This window comes from Salvia splendens, chromosome 6 (assembly GCF_004379255.2).
Source record: "Salvia splendens isolate huo1 chromosome 6, SspV2, whole genome shotgun sequence".
NCBI classification, from domain to species: domain Eukaryota; kingdom Viridiplantae; phylum Streptophyta; class Magnoliopsida; order Lamiales; family Lamiaceae; genus Salvia; species Salvia splendens.
Genome location: NC_056037.1, coordinates 3687705 through 3702656, shown reverse-complemented (window position 1 = coordinate 3702656; position 14952 = coordinate 3687705). Strand labels below are relative to the sequence as shown.

General features: G+C 36.4%; 3 protein-coding genes across 4 annotated transcripts; 2 read left to right on the top strand and 1 right to left on the bottom strand.

The window, feature by feature from the left end:
* Window positions 1-1034: 1034 nt before the first annotated feature.
* On the bottom strand, window positions 1035-3421 carry LOC121807559. 2 transcript variants are annotated; one of them, XM_042207823.1, is made up of 5 exons: window positions 3116-3421; window positions 1939-2006; window positions 1755-1805; window positions 1586-1645; window positions 1035-1499 (listed from the first exon to the last, which is right to left on the bottom strand). In XM_042207823.1, exons 1-5 carry the CDS (start codon window positions 3192-3194, stop codon window positions 1137-1139), a joined length of 621 nt encoding a protein of 206 aa, XP_042063757.1. In that variant the 5' UTR covers window positions 3195-3421; the 3' UTR covers window positions 1035-1136. The 2 variants fall into 2 exon arrangements, with proteins under 2 accessions (XP_042063757.1, XP_042063758.1); XM_042207824.1 differs by lacking the exon at window positions 1939-2006.
* Window positions 3422-6496: 3075 nt separating this feature from the next.
* On the top strand, window positions 6497-9374 carry LOC121807558 (serine/threonine-protein phosphatase PP1-like). The gene is made up of 4 exons (XM_042207822.1): window positions 6497-6782; window positions 7924-8483; window positions 8563-8784; window positions 8940-9374. The coding sequence occupies exons 1-4, from the start codon at window positions 6599-6601 to the stop codon at window positions 8964-8966; spliced, it is 993 nt and encodes a 330-aa protein (XP_042063756.1). The 5' UTR covers window positions 6497-6598; the 3' UTR covers window positions 8967-9374.
* A 595-nt stretch (window positions 9375-9969) lies between these two features.
* Window positions 9970-14650, top strand: LOC121808443 (serine/threonine-protein phosphatase PP1 isozyme 3-like). Its single transcript, XM_042208939.1, has 4 exons — window positions 9970-10428; window positions 12874-13433; window positions 13514-13738; window positions 14022-14650. Exons 1-4 carry the CDS (start codon window positions 10254-10256, stop codon window positions 14046-14048), a joined length of 987 nt encoding a protein of 328 aa, XP_042064873.1. The 5' UTR covers window positions 9970-10253; the 3' UTR covers window positions 14049-14650.
* The last annotated feature ends 302 nt before the right edge of the window (window positions 14651-14952 follow it).

Here is a 14952-nt window from a genome sequence, read left to right as displayed (position 1 = left end):
CTTGCAATATGATTATGAATCTAGATCTGTTATTCTTGTATGCAATTTCCGCTGCGCTCATTAGATGAATACAAGAATTCCTAACATCGGTACCCACCCCATCAAGTAGCATTGGAATATGGGTAAATGTCACAATCGGATAGCGTGTGTTGACTATAACTTGAAATTCGCACGGTGCTAGCGAAACAAACCGATGAACTAAAATCATTTCTTTGCCGTGAAGTAAAATAGATTTAAATATTTAATTTCAAAATAAAATAAAATGGCTTATTCTAGAAGCCGACTTGACAACGTTGATTGTATTAATTAGATGGACTTGAAATTGCTAAACTTGACTATACTTATTTCGCCCAAACACAACTGCATCCATTGTTTTATGTATTTGTTAACATCCATTTAATATTTAATAGGACAAAAATAATGTAAACGGACAGACTGGTTTGAAACTAGACCGTCAGTCGGTTAACCGATAATTTGGTAGAACCGGACCTATTAATATAGGAACCGAATAACCAAAATTAAGATGACATTAAGATTTAGGGATACATTTTCAGTGTACAACCCGCAAAATACCCTATATTGGCTGCTAAGGCTGATGAGTCTGTTCCATATGGGCTCGCATTTGCTCTTGTTTTTTTGTTATTAACCAACTACATTTATTTGTACATGTTTTACTGTTTTTCCTTTTTGTCTTCCAAACAAAAAATATGCTACTTAATTTTCACGTCACCGTGCACAAATATCTTAATTTTAATTATGAGATATGGATTCGGGTGGGTGGGTGAATCATGGCAAAATCGCGTGCGGGCACCTATTTCGTCAGGCCTAGCACCGTTGTCCCCATCTCACAAGCTCACCGTGTCATGCATCTCCTCGGCTACCCCATTATCCGCAAAGGAGCTGTCCCGGTGCTAATTCACCGTCCTCGATGCCGTAGGATTTTAATGCAAAATTGATAATGTAGAAGAAAAAATGGTTGAAGTGATATTAGTACTACTAATTTTCATGAACGGACAAATATGGAAAAAAGAAAAAGAAAAAAAGAACATGACTAAATTCCATATGCACGGAGAGAGCGTCTATAAAAATACACACCTAGGGTAGCACATCGTTTATCAAAACAACTACGCCACTAATCATTCGCCATTTTTAATAGAGGAGCTATCGGGTGTATCACCACCTGCTCGTTGAACCGGCACCCACTCCTTAGATTTATCCCTTGTTCTCGAAGAGATTGGTTTCCCATTACCTTCAATACTGCCTGTCTTAGGAGCTCCGGGGATATTGTACTTGGAGAATTGGGTTGCAGCTGCTCTAGCGCCAGCAATTGCTGCAACGAGGCTAGGAGGTTTCTCCTCTGCTGAGGCGCTTGTGCAACTCAGAAGAGAAGCAAGCGAACCAGGTTTCAGAGAGAACCGGTCTTGTGGATCTGGAAGGGAGAAAGTAACTGGTTGTGGTGCTTTGACGGAAGAGAGACCTCTGACAGCAGCTTCATATACCTACGTGCACAGCGAGATTATATATGAGGGCACTATAAATATGGAAGAACATAAAGGAAATAATTCGAGTTGATTTCTACTACCACCTTCTTTAACAGATTATAAACACCCTGGAATCCGCACATTTCAAATGGAACGATCAATCTCTACATGAATGAATCGGCATTCTTTTCTTGAGAAATGAGACTAAGAAACACACTCAAAATAACTGAAAATACAAAACAATCGACAAAAGTATAGGGTGTAATGGAAGACCTGAGGTTTCTCACAGAGCCAACAAAAAGCTGTCTGTCCTTCTACTCTCACCTGCAGTAGCAAAATCCCAACTTTATAAACATAAACATAATAAAATACAATGATGCATCAAGAGGGACTTATACCAATGATCCCGTTATTGCAGGTAATCGTAAGTAAAAGAACAAGAAGTTTTGGGGTTCACCGATGCAGGGATAGCTTCCCAATTTACTAGCTCTTCACAAGTAAGGTAACCTACAACGTCAACACAGCCTATGGAAAAACGAAATTCATGGTTACACGATTTCTAGTGGTTTTCAGCATCTAGAAAGGAAGAGGTTTTGGTTCTTATTTGACATCATAGATACACATAAATTAGGATAAGAAAATTTTAGACGTAAACTAATTTACACTAATGCATATAATATGCTACCGAGGAGTCTGGAAACCGGGTAATGCTCAGGGAATTTGATATCTGTTACTCCATTCAGTTTGTAGAGACTGTCTCTGGTTCGGGAACCTTACCCGTCCTTTGGAAAGAAACAGAAGACAAAGATATTCATGACTCCACTGTAACAATTGTACAAACAATCACATCTGAATATAGACACTATATAAGTAAAAACAACGGCCATTGGACTTGAATACGCATGACTCCATGACACATAGGTGTACAAAAAATGGCTTTGGAAATCAAAACGGAACCATGACTATATACCTTAATGATGAAAGTAATGACCGATTGCACGAATGATCACAAAGGAAATTAAACCAATGTTGCACCCGAAAAGCCAATCGATTTTCTAACTTCTCTGTCTCTAAACACATAGGTTGATGTAATTAATCTAAGGCCAACAGCTGAAAAGTAATCATTGAAGCTTCCATATGCATCATGATTCCAGATAAATTCATAAAACGAACACTAAATCTCGTCATTCAAGTCGATCAGAGCCATATCGGAAATCGAACTCCTCTGTCTTTCAACCAAGCAATGTCCTAAAGCCCAAATCGAGCAATATCCATAATTCCATTACAGTTTCCACCTTGATTGCTATGCACCCTAACTAATCTCACTACACAAAAATCATAAAGACTGGAATTATTTTGTCCAACTACAACCTGTTCAAAAATCAAAAGTTTACTCTTAAAGTCTCAATTGGCATAAAAACTAACATCAAAAGGCTAGAAATCAACTGAAAATGTCTCCTTTTGTTCGATCATGCAAAGCAATACAACCAAAATCATCACAATCAAATCTCAACAATAAATTTTTTTGATAAGAAGCATATACAGAATTAACAGCTAGTACCCACAAATTCAAACTTCAGAAAAAGAAGAATCAGTTGACTCGAATGCAAATTTGAAAAAATTTCAAGTGTTACCTCGAATTGGGGAGGGCCAAGATCTGCCTTCAATCCGTTTGATGCCATACACAAGCAGAGACGCCCACGGTTGGTGCATTGTTAGACATGGGTTTCTGTAATTCGACTATTCCATTCTTCTGCTCGCCATATCTTCGAGTTTTCAACGAATTTGGACACTAATTTCTTCAATGATTTGAGAGAAGCTGTTGTTTGGAAGTTGGAAGATGAAGTTACTGTTTTTTTTCCTTTTCCAATCGAAGATTTCGATTGGAATAAGGACTTGTTCGTTCTTTGTTTTTAGGGCGAGCATAAACAAATTGAAATTATTGGATCGATACAATTTATTAATCCTACAGTCCGATGATGATGATGATGATGATGATGATGATGATGATGATGATGATGATGATGATGATGATGATGATGATGATGATGATGATGATGATGATGATGATGATGATGATGATGATGATGATGATGATGATGATGATGATGATGATGATGATGATGATGATGATGATATATTCAATTTCAAACTTTGAAAATCAAAATTATTTTATCTTGTTATACTAGGTTGTTTTTATTTATATTACTATGAGGGAGTGGTCTTTGAATAGGCTATAGTTAGAAGTTCTTAGGTCATCCGCAACACATTCCTTAACCATTTCTTATCTCGTCTCGGAGAGATGAGACGGATATGAGGCACTGTTGCAGCCTTTCGTCTCCATCTCGTCTCGGAGAGACGCTCGTCCTGGAGGGACGGCTCGAGAGACGTCTCGCCACGCACTTTGGCGACATGGCGAGCTCCGGTTCGTCCGTGACGTCCACTCGCCGGCCCGTGAGTGTGCGTCGTTTTTATCTGAAAAAATATTTTTTTAAAAAAAATCAGGAAAAATTCAAAAATTTAAAAAAAATTCCCAAAAAATATACTAGCCGTTTATAGCCGTTTTTTTTGTAAATTTTTAATTTTTTTAAGCCTCCAATCACTTTTATAAATATCAAATCATTCCCACAAATTAATCCACCATAAAAAATATGTATTTTTTATTTAAATTATGTATTTTAATTTTTTTTAAGAATTTTATTAATGAGGTTTTTAATTTTTTAGAATTTTAAGTTGTAATTTTATTTTATTTAATGAAGTGTGTTTTTATTAATTGAATTTGTTGGAAATAAAAATAAAAAATGAAATTGAATGAATAGTTAAGGGATGAGATGGTTAAGAGACGGATAAGAGATGAATGATTGCAGGTGTTGTCTCTTAGTTAAGAGATGGAGTGAAAAATACATTGGAGCTCATGAATAGTTAAGAGATGAGACGATTAAGAGACAGATTTCGATTGGAATCGATGTGAATCTATCCGGTCAAATATACCATGGAATTTATTTTTTAAAACTTTGAAAATTGAAGATGATGAAGTTTAAATTAAATTATACTCCTACATCATACAATTATCTATAGCGAATGTTAAGTGATTTAGTTGTGACATGTGACTCGTGTGATATAGTATATCATATATAGATAAATGTTAAGTGATTCATTAATATATTATTATTTTTACATATTTAAAAAAACTTTTTTTTATCATATATAGATAAATTTATGATAAATTTGAGGAATTTTAAATAAACAAACTAAAATAGTACATCTTTGTAGTATTCAAAATCAAGCATATTTTAGGTAACACTAAAATTTATAAAACTTTTACATACGTCATAACTTTTTATTGGCATGTCCTTTATTGGCATTTTTTAAAGAGTGAACTAGACAATACTAGTATATCTGATTATATATTTTTACACTAAAATAGTACATTTTTGTTTTACGGTATCATTTTAATTACCTAAAAATCACATTTTTTTGGTAAATGATGATAATTTCCGTCCTAAAATGATATTATAAAAATCATGTCTTTTTTCTTCTCTCCTTTCCAAATTCATTTCTCTCTTTTCCCTAATTCATTTATCTATTATTTAATTGATATGCCCAATTAGTAGGCAAACTTTTTTTAGTTTTTAAAATAAAAGTAAAGTATGGTTCAATGTATCACAATTTCATTTTTACAAAAAAAAAAAAATTAATTAGTTAAACATTAGTAGATATAATAATGGATCATGGTTTTATACGAAAAACTTGTGCGATATTAAATCCCATTATTCAATGATTTATTTATAGAATACCATGCTATGGGTGTCCTTCTTTTTCATGCCATTTGTTTTTTTTTTTCTCAAAAAAATCTTGTAATGGAAGAAAATAAAGATAAATTTAAAAGGTTTCATCTTCATATAATCTTTAGCTTCGGAAATATAATCCATTATTTCGAGCTCGTTATATCACACTAAAAAAGAAAGAAGAAATTGAAGAAATATAACTAAGAAGAAAAAAGAAAGAAGAAAGTAAGAAAAAAAATACTCATCCGTCCCCAAAAAATAAACTATTTTTTTCATTTTGGGGGCCCTACAAAATTAGACAAGGTCTATATAAAGAAAGTTTTGAACAAACAAACACTCTGACCGCACAATCCACTAATATTACTTCACTATATTTTTCTCTCTCTCTTACTTTTCCTATCCGTCTCTTATTTGACCAATTTCATAATAAAATCCGTGTTATATATGACTTTGTCAATTTTTGGAGACGGAGGAATTATTACATGTTTGGGGAGTATCGTTTAATTTAAATTTCCAAAAATATCCTTCGTAGCTTAAAAATCTCATATGTGGTACCTATGATTATTTTTATCACGAGATACCGAAAACTATATGAAACTATATGAAACGAAGACCATATAACATTTTTGTGCAAAATTAAAAGGTTATAGTAGTAATTACTCTTATTCATGTAGTTCATTTTTTTTAAATACTAGGAGTACTAGTAAACATTCGAATCCAAATCATTTCGGTTTACAAATTCGATTGATCAATTTAAAATAGGGAGGTCTAAAATCATGAACTTTTGCTTAAAATCTGGTATTTTCCATGAATTTTGAAATTAGTCTATAATATCATAAATTTTGCATTTTATTTGATATTTCCTAAACCCACTCAAATAAGATATATTAATCAAAATATTATTTTATGTAGGCAACCGTGATATGCTTTATGATATATTAAATCATTTTTTAAGTTTATAACATGTAGGATAAAAAGTCACGTTGAAAACCACGTTGATTTAATTGAGTTAAGTATGATAAAAAAACCTCATAATTTAGTCAAATATAATAATAGCATGCCATGAGAAATACCAAATAAAGTGCAAAGTTTGTGATATTATATACCGATTTCAAAGTTAGCAGGAAATACCAAATTTTAGGTAAAATTTATGATTTTATAGATCAATTTCCCATTAAAATATATCAATTTAAATACTAGTATTTCATTCGTTGGAATCTACCGACTGCCATCTTCCTGGGAGGGGCGACGCCATTTTCAAAACTATAAAGAATTACTAACAAAACAATCCACACACGACCTGGGTTTTGGTTAAACGAAGAAAAAGGGATGAATCAGATGGATTCAGTGGCTTTGGATGATATAATCAATCGATTGCTTGAGGTCAAAGGGAGGCCTGGGAAGCAAGCGCAGCTGTCGGAGTCGGAGATGAGAAAGCTCTGTTTCCATTCCAAAGAGATTTTCCTCCACCAGCCTAATCTTCTTGAGCTTGAAGCCCCCATTAAAATCTGTGGTCAGATTTTCTCCCAAGTTTCGATTTTTGTGCACTCCTTTATTTTGGTTAAAACGAAATGTTGTTTACTGCTGATCGAATTTACTGTCCTATTGACTTGGTAGGGTTTTGTTTCATTTTGGGTTTTTTCCTTCCTGGTTTTTTGTGGTGGGTTGACTTGAAGTGGAACTTGTGATCAGCGTTGACTTTTGAGCTCTAGTTTGGGAATGATTGAGTTTACTGGTGTAGGAATGGAATATGTGAAGAGTTTTACTAAAGAAAGAAAAAACGTTGCTGTTTTAAGCTTTAGCAGTGAACTTAGTTTATGGTGAACTCGAACCTTGGTTTGCAAAGCCAATTTTGGAAGGGGCTATGAGAGTTGGAGCGTTTGAATGTGCTGTTATTCTCTGTCATCAGATTTGTCTTCCTCGTCTTTTAAAATTTATGACGTTGACTGTTTGCTGTGCAATTTCGTTCCATTCTTCATCAGTTTTCTGCACAGCTTTTCTGTTTTTGTCCCTAAAACTTGTGGATGGACTTCTACAAGTGCTGTATGTATTCATGATCAGTGGTCTCCATGATTATGAAACTAGTCTCAACAATCTATGGGGTGTTCTATGATCTTGAAAGGCCAAAGAATTCGAATTTGCTTATTTGTTATGTGCTTGTGTGGCAACTCGGAAACGTTTGCATTTTTAGTATGGACAACAAGTGAGGTCTAGAACGCACATGAGATTAAGTATCTTTTCTGCATTAATAGGAGAGACATGCTTCTTCAATTTTCTTTAAAATCACTACATTAGATGCTTAATGACAGGCAACACCCACCTTGTAGTCTCTATGCCAGTCTTTTAGCTGTATACGTGTGAGCTGCCTATTACCCCAGTCTTTTTTAAGTATCCACCGTGCATCCTCTTACTACTTCCCAAATTATGTGGTCTTATTTAGTTGAAGATCCTGTGCTGAAAAGACATACAGTGATCTTCAAGAAAAAGCTCTTTTGGTTTTGTTAATTCTTCAGTTCCAAGTTGGAGTTTGTAGTGGAACTCTTGAAATTTACGGCCTCACACATCACTCTTGCATACCCAATTTCCGTGGATTATGTATAGTACTGCCAAAATCCAGTCTTAGCTTTTCATTTTCTCATTCATAACTTTGGCAGGTGATATTCATGGCCAATATTCTGATCTTCTTAGACTTTTCGAGTATGGTGGGTCACCCCCTGAATCAAACTACTTGTTCCTGGGTGATTATGTGGATCGGGGGAAGCAAAGCCTGGAAACAATCTGCCTCATGTTTGCTTACAAAATAAAGTACCCTGAGAAGTTTTTCTTACTGAGGGGCAACCATGAATGTGCTTCAGTCAACCGCATATATGGATTTTACGATGAATGCAAAAGACGGTTTAATGTAAAACTATGGAAAGTGTTCACAGATTGCTTCAACTGTCTACCTGTTGCAGCTCTAATTGATGGGAAGATATTGTGTATGCACGGAGGACTCTCTCCGGATCTCAATACTTTGGATCAAATCAGAAATTTACAGCGTCCCGCTGACGTCCCTGAAACTGGTTTACTATGCGATTTGCTGTGGTCTGATCCTAGCAGAGATATCAGAGGGTGGGGGATTAACGATAGGGGAGTGTCGTATACTTTTGGTCACGAGACGGTCAAGGAATTTCTTGAAAAGCATGATCTTGACCTTATCTGCCGTGCCCACCAGGTTTGAACTGGCTGTTATTCTGTCAATTACCTTGTCCACATTGTCAAATCTTAGTTTAAATGGCTCTGGCAATTTTTAGGTGGTCGAAGATGGATATGAGTTCTTTGCTGACAGACAACTTGTGACAATATTCTCGGCCCCAAATTACTGTGGAGATTTTGACAATGCTGGTGCGATAATGAGCGTGGATGAGTCTTTGATGTGCTCGTTTCAGATTTTAAGGCCTGCAGAAAAGAAGGCCAAATTTGGATTTGGGAGCACTACTACAGCTAAGCTGGGAACTCCTCTAATGAAAACAAAGGTAATCTCCTAATCACAACTTTGACTCTTTAGAATCCGACATCTTAAGGGACTTCCCGTAGGCACAATAACGTTCTCTTTTTAGGCTTTCGCTCGACCTTGTCGTCGTGCAATTTGAAGAACCTAAATCTCTACTTATTTTTTGTATCATTGCAGTCATTTCTTGGTGGTAGAATAGGATGACCTTAACCAACTTCGGGGATCGAGAATACTCTGATCCACAATAATGATCACGGACGTCGCTGAACTGTTGAGGGAAACAAGTCGATGATGCATATAAAATATATCTTCCGTGGAGAAACTGTGAAAATTGTAATAGCTTCGGCTAATGTGTGATTTTTCAGCCATTCAGACGACAGAATGATTAATCCACCAAAGGTTTTCTGAACTTGTGGATGCTTTCAGTCAGTAATGCAAAGGTAAACCATTTTGTTTGGTCCTTTACATTGAAGATTTCCTTGTCTGTGTATTGTGTATAGTGTGATCTACTTGTTAGGTTTTAGCTATGAGTCTGTTGCTAGTTTCTTCACTTTCTTGCAATTGGTGTACAGTGGAAAGAGTGAGTGAGATTTGTTGTTTATGCTCCTCTCTTTCTCATATTCAAGATGCAAGCCTATGGGATTTAAACTACTATATGAAAAACGTTTTCTCATCGATTAGAATTAGCTATAACTTGGCTTTGTAAATGCCAAAATATACAAATGTATTGTATGTGCTTGTAGAAGGCCCATGCTATTTTAATAAAAAATTTAGTATGACACATTAGACCTTACACAAACCAAATACACGCACACAGACAAACAAACAAACAATCCATCAAATATTTAGTATCAAATAGAACTATATAATAAAAAACTTGACACGGTATTCAGTTGAGGTTGAAATGTAGACTTCAAGAATCATAACACGTTATGGGTATAATCAACAAAAAATAAAATACATATTCATATATCATAGTATTAATATACTTAATCATCGATACTATGAATCCATTGAAATAAATTCTACTCTATCAAACCAACTCAACAAATTCGAAAATAGTAAGTGAAAAAAAATACTAAATCCATGGAAATAAATTCTACTCTATCAAATTCGGTTTCATTTCAGCAACGCATTTTCTACATAAAGGTGAAGAATAAATGAAAATTCTTTTCTTATTTTGGAGGAAAAAACATTAACTATATACTGTACAACGAAATTCTTTAATTGCTGTGATGAACAAAGCGAAAATTCTCGACTCTTCAAAAAAGTCTCTCAAGGAAAACGCAAACGAAAAAAGGGGGGATTTCACAACTGAAAAGAGGATAATGATAACAAGAAGCCACACCCAGTAGAGAAAAGGTTTAAAGCTAAATTCTTCCATTCAAAACGCACCAGCAACACGCACGCCCACTTTATTCTTCTCCCTCTCACCCAATTCACTGGCTATTCATTTGTATGAGAGAAATTTGCTAAGAAGAAGGGAATTAGATGGATTCAGCGTCACTCGATGATATAATAAACCGGCTGCTTGAGGTAAAAGGGAGGCCAGGAAAGCAGGTGCAGCTCTCGGAGTCGGAGATCAGACGCCTCTGCTTGCAGTCCAAAGAAATTTTTATGCACCAGCCTAATCTTCTCGACCTTGAAGCTCCAATTAAGATTTGTGGTATGATTTTCTTCAAAGTTGCATTTTTTTTAGTTGGGAAATGTTTGTTTTGGTGTTGATCGATTTTATTAGGGTTTTGTTTGATTTCGATTTTGTTGGAGAGCTTTTCTGTTGTTTTCATGTGTGGGTTGACTCCAATAGGCTTTGTGATACTTGTATCATCATGCGCACAGAATTCATTTTAGGCTGAGTGTTTCGTTTAAATTGGTCTATTTACATGCTAATTGAAGTGAGAAATGCATTTGCATTTAAACCCTAAAATGATTTTGAACAAATTGTTTGCATAAGGAGTTTTATGACTTAGATAAGGAAGTGTGCTGCTAAACTTTGATGTGAAACAAGAAAATGGTAGTAATGAAAAGTTCAAACGAGTTAAACCGTAGCTCCAAATTGTGGGGTGTAGTATGCTTAGGGCTCCAAATCGTTTGATACGTTGGTTGGGTTATGCACAGATTAGATATATATGTTATTGGGCCTATTGGGCCTATTTCCCTACTGTAAAAGTTAAAGAAATAAACAAATAAACTATTACTCCTATTCCCTACTCTTCCTACACGTACACAGCCATTCCACTCCTATTTTCTCTCTCTTTGTGTCATCTTCTACAATTCACAAAACAGAAACAATCCCAACCCCCATCTCTTTTTCCTAAACTTTTGTATTATCATTCTCAAAACTCTCTCTCTATGTGACAAAGACTTCCACCTCTCTCTCTCTAGTTCTCAAATTGGGAAAACAAAGCCAGGCAGCTCCATCTCTCTCATTCTGCTGTCTCCGTTCACACACCGCATTTGTCACTCTCACGCCGGGCGTCCGTTTGGAGTCCCGAGAAGAAGGTGCGGAAGAAGGAGGAGATCGGGTGGCGCGACTTGTCGGCGGCGGAGGAGGCGGAGGACGAGGAGGATGAGGTGGAGGAAGGATCGTCGTCGGAGATCACGCAGTCGACGCGGACAACGACGTTGTCGACCTGGGGAACAAGCGAGTGGAACCGCCTCGAAACGACGCAGCATCGCCCCAAGTGCTTGACGTCTCCGATTATATTGAAGATCAATAGGATGAGCGAGTCCGGCAACCGATCGAAGTCGTCCACCGCTCGGGGGTGGATTTTCCGGCTCAGATCTGCTCCAATCGAACCCATGGTTATCGGAAACAATCAGAGATCCTCCGCAGCCGTAATACCCCCAAAAATTTGGCGGAAAATACACGAGAATCGGAAGGTAATGGCGATGGGGGAATTAGGGTGGGAAAGTTGGCGGAAAATACACGAGGGGGGTTAGTCGGAGGAATTAGGGTGGGAGATTAAGCAGGTGGGTGGAATTTGGGGGAAGTGAGGGAAAGAGGAGGAGGAAGAAGAGAATGGCGATGGCGAGCTGTTTTGGTGTGTGTTGTGCGTGTTGGGCTTTTGAAAAAAACAAGGCCCATTATAGTTTTATATCAAACACATGAAATATTCAGATATATATCCATATTTGGGCTTATCTTAACATAACCATAGTATCAAACAATAGACTTAGCTTGAAGAACCATGTAAGGTTGGAGCATGCTATTATGGAGGTGGACATCTTGTTGTACTAGTTACCTTTTTAAGCATTCCTTATCAGTCAACTTCATATCTTTTTACTGTGCTAGGCATTGAGCAAATAATCTTAAAAAATTATAGTGTAGTAATTTACATAGACGATTGTAGCTATACTATCTTTGCTATTGGGATCTGGAAACATATTCAATCCATCATCAGAGATTTCTTCTACAATTACGCACGAGAAGATATTTACAGATTTTTCTTATGACAGATGACATGACCCATTTAATCTTTATCACGTATAATCGATCCTATTACCGCATGTGGCTTTGAGATTCTGTTGCTGTTATGGGAAAGTCTTTGGAAAAGTGATTAGTTGAATGATACTTCCTCCGTTCCATAGTAGTGGAGGCATTTCTTTCCGGCACGGAGATTAAGAAAAATGTGTGTAATGTATTAAATTAAAAGATAATAAAGTAGGAGAGAGGAAAAAGTAGAGAGAATGAAGTAAGAGAGAGAGAAAAGTAAGTGAGAAGAAATGTGTTGACTTTTACTAAAAAGGTAAATGACTCCACTACTATGGAACGTACCAAAATGACAAAATGACTCCACTACTAGGGAACATAGGGAGTATATTATACTGTACATAACATTTAGTTGATCAAAATTGTTTGGTCCTCTTGGTTGAAGAAACTTTTCTGAAAACCAGATGGAGTATTTTATTTCTTAGACTGAATTCAAATGGAATGCTTGAATTTCGAAAGTTCTGCATATACATGTTTGAATTTTGAAAATTTGTTGTTCTGCATGTTTCATGTCTCTGGGACTGGCATGTGAATCAAATTATTAGTTCATTCTTCCTTGTGATTGTTTCATCAAATTCCATTGTTAACCTTTCCCCATGTGAATCAATTATTCGGCAGGGGATATTCATGGCCAATATTCAGATCTTCTTAGACTTTTCGAATATGGTGGATTGCCCCCAAAATCAAATTACTTATTTTTGGGGGATTATGTGGATCGTGGGAAGCAAAGCCTGGAAACAATCTGCCTTTTACTCGCCTACAAGATAAAATATCCTGAAAACTTCTTCTTACTGCGGGGAAACCACGAATGCGCATCAGTCAATCGTATATACGGATTCTATGATGAATGCAAAAGACGGTTTAACGTAAGACTATGGAAAGTTTTCACAGACTGTTTCAACTGTCTACCTGTTGCAGCTTTAATTGACGAGAAGATATTGTGCATGCACGGAGGACTCTCTCCGGATCTGCACGATTTAAATCAAATTAGAAATCTACAGCGCCCGACTGATGTTCCTGAAACCGGCTTACTGTGCGATTTACTATGGTCTGACCCCAGCAAAGACGTCAAAGAATGGGGAATGAATGATAGGGGAGTCTCATATACTTTTGGTCCAGATAAGGTGACGGAATTTCTTCAAAAACACGATCTTGACCTTATTTGCCGTGCCCACCAGGTTTGATCTGTACTTGTTCTTGTTGAGTGCATGGTGAAGTTATGGAATTTAAAACTAATTTAGCCCTCATATTCTTGCAGGTGGTCGAAGATGGATATGAGTTTTTTGCTGATAGACAACTCGTGACAATATTCTCAGCCCCAAACTACTGCGGAGAATTCGACAATGCCGGCGCCATGATGAGCGTGGATGAGACCTTGATGTGCTCCTTTCAAATCTTGAAGCCTGCAGAAAAGAAGCCCAAGTTTGGATTCGGAAGTAGTACTACTACCACTAAGCCAGGAACACCTCAAATCAAAACGAAGGTAATCCCCACCCCAATTCTAGTTTCCCGATACTACCCTGTATACATATTTCTGTGGTCGTTTACTTCACTTTGTTGCAAGAATAAGGTGATTGCGGATTTAAGAATACCAACTGTTTTTAAGTATAGAGTGTGAGTTATATACTTCTCAAAATTCTTATATTTTGGTGATTCTTGATTCTCTTTTGCTGATAAATGGAGTCGTAAGCCTAAATTAGTGTGTAAATGGTGTTGTATTCGCCTTGGATGGGACTAAATATGTAGCTACTGTTTATGATTTACAGTCATTTCTTGGTGGCAAGATGGGATGAGAAGATGAAGAAAACTGGCGCTCGTGACCAAAGATGAGCATCGATCGTTGTTTTGAGGCAAGGAGGAGGAGGAGGAGTTTTTCATCCTAGGAGACTGGCAACGGTGTGATATCTTGTATCTAATGTGTTATATAACATCAAATATATTGGGAGTTTAAATCAAAAATAATTTTATGAGAAACACCAAATATAGACATGAATGAATCGAAACAAAACAAGGGTCCAAATGGTTGCACTTGGGAGTTATGGTGAAAGAGAATGAAGAGAGTAGTAGCCTGTTGGAGTTGTATGAGGTCGTTGATGAAGGCTAGGTGTCATGAATCCAAATGGTATAGTGGTTGCACTTTTGGTGGATAGAATTAGAAGCCCTCAATTATGAGGTTCTCCAGTTTTCCTAGTGGCTCGTTGGGCAGCCACTAAATCGTTTGGATACATCGATTCCTACAGCACCCCCTGTTTTTTCCTTTCTTGTTTTGGTCCTTTGTCGCTTACATACTCGACATCGGCCAAATTTTCGTTGCTATGGAGGAATCTTTTATTGTTAAGGAGTCTGTTAGTTTTAAATGAATTTTATAATAAAATGTAAGTGATATTCATCTTAATTCCCGTTTTTATTGATTATGCGAGTGCGTTAATTTCCAACACCGTTTATATGAAATTGATGAAACTGCATCACTCATATACAATACAAATCGTGATGGAAAACACATCCACTATCACGAAAACTATACAAGGATTACTCAAAATGAATCCATTTAGATAACAGAATATAATCCTTTTGGCTACAAAAAATAAACAGAAGCCCTTTGTCACAATGTCATGCATCTTCCTACCAACATATGCATCCTACTCCCTTCTAAGATTCACTTGAGAGGTTTCCGCTTATTCTCGTATTAATTGAATT

Coding starts and splice junctions, on each gene's coding strand:
- LOC121807559 (XM_042207823.1), bottom strand. CDS start 3,194: ATGCACCAACCGTGGGCGTCTCTGCTTGTGTATGGCATCAAACGGATT. Junction 2,007..3,115: donor TTGGCCCTCCCCAATTCGAG/GTAACACTTGAA, acceptor GTTTTTCCATAG/GCTGTGTTGACGTTGTAGGT. Junction 1,806..1,938: donor GGGAAGCTATCCCTGCATCG/GTGAACCCCAAA, acceptor TTGCTACTGCAG/GTGAGAGTAGAAGGACAGAC.
- LOC121807558 (XM_042207822.1), top strand. CDS start 6,599: ATGAATCAGATGGATTCAGTGGCTTTGGATGATATAATCAATCGATTG. Junction 8,484..8,562: donor TTATCTGCCGTGCCCACCAG/GTTTGAACTGGC, acceptor GGCAATTTTTAG/GTGGTCGAAGATGGATATGA. Junction 8,785..8,939: donor CTCCTCTAATGAAAACAAAG/GTAATCTCCTAA, acceptor GTATCATTGCAG/TCATTTCTTGGTGGTAGAAT.
- LOC121808443 (XM_042208939.1), top strand. CDS start 10,254: ATGGATTCAGCGTCACTCGATGATATAATAAACCGGCTGCTTGAGGTA. Junction 10,429..12,873: donor AGCTCCAATTAAGATTTGTG/GTATGATTTTCT, acceptor ATTATTCGGCAG/GGGATATTCATGGCCAATAT. Junction 13,739..14,021: donor CACCTCAAATCAAAACGAAG/GTAATCCCCACC, acceptor TATGATTTACAG/TCATTTCTTGGTGGCAAGAT.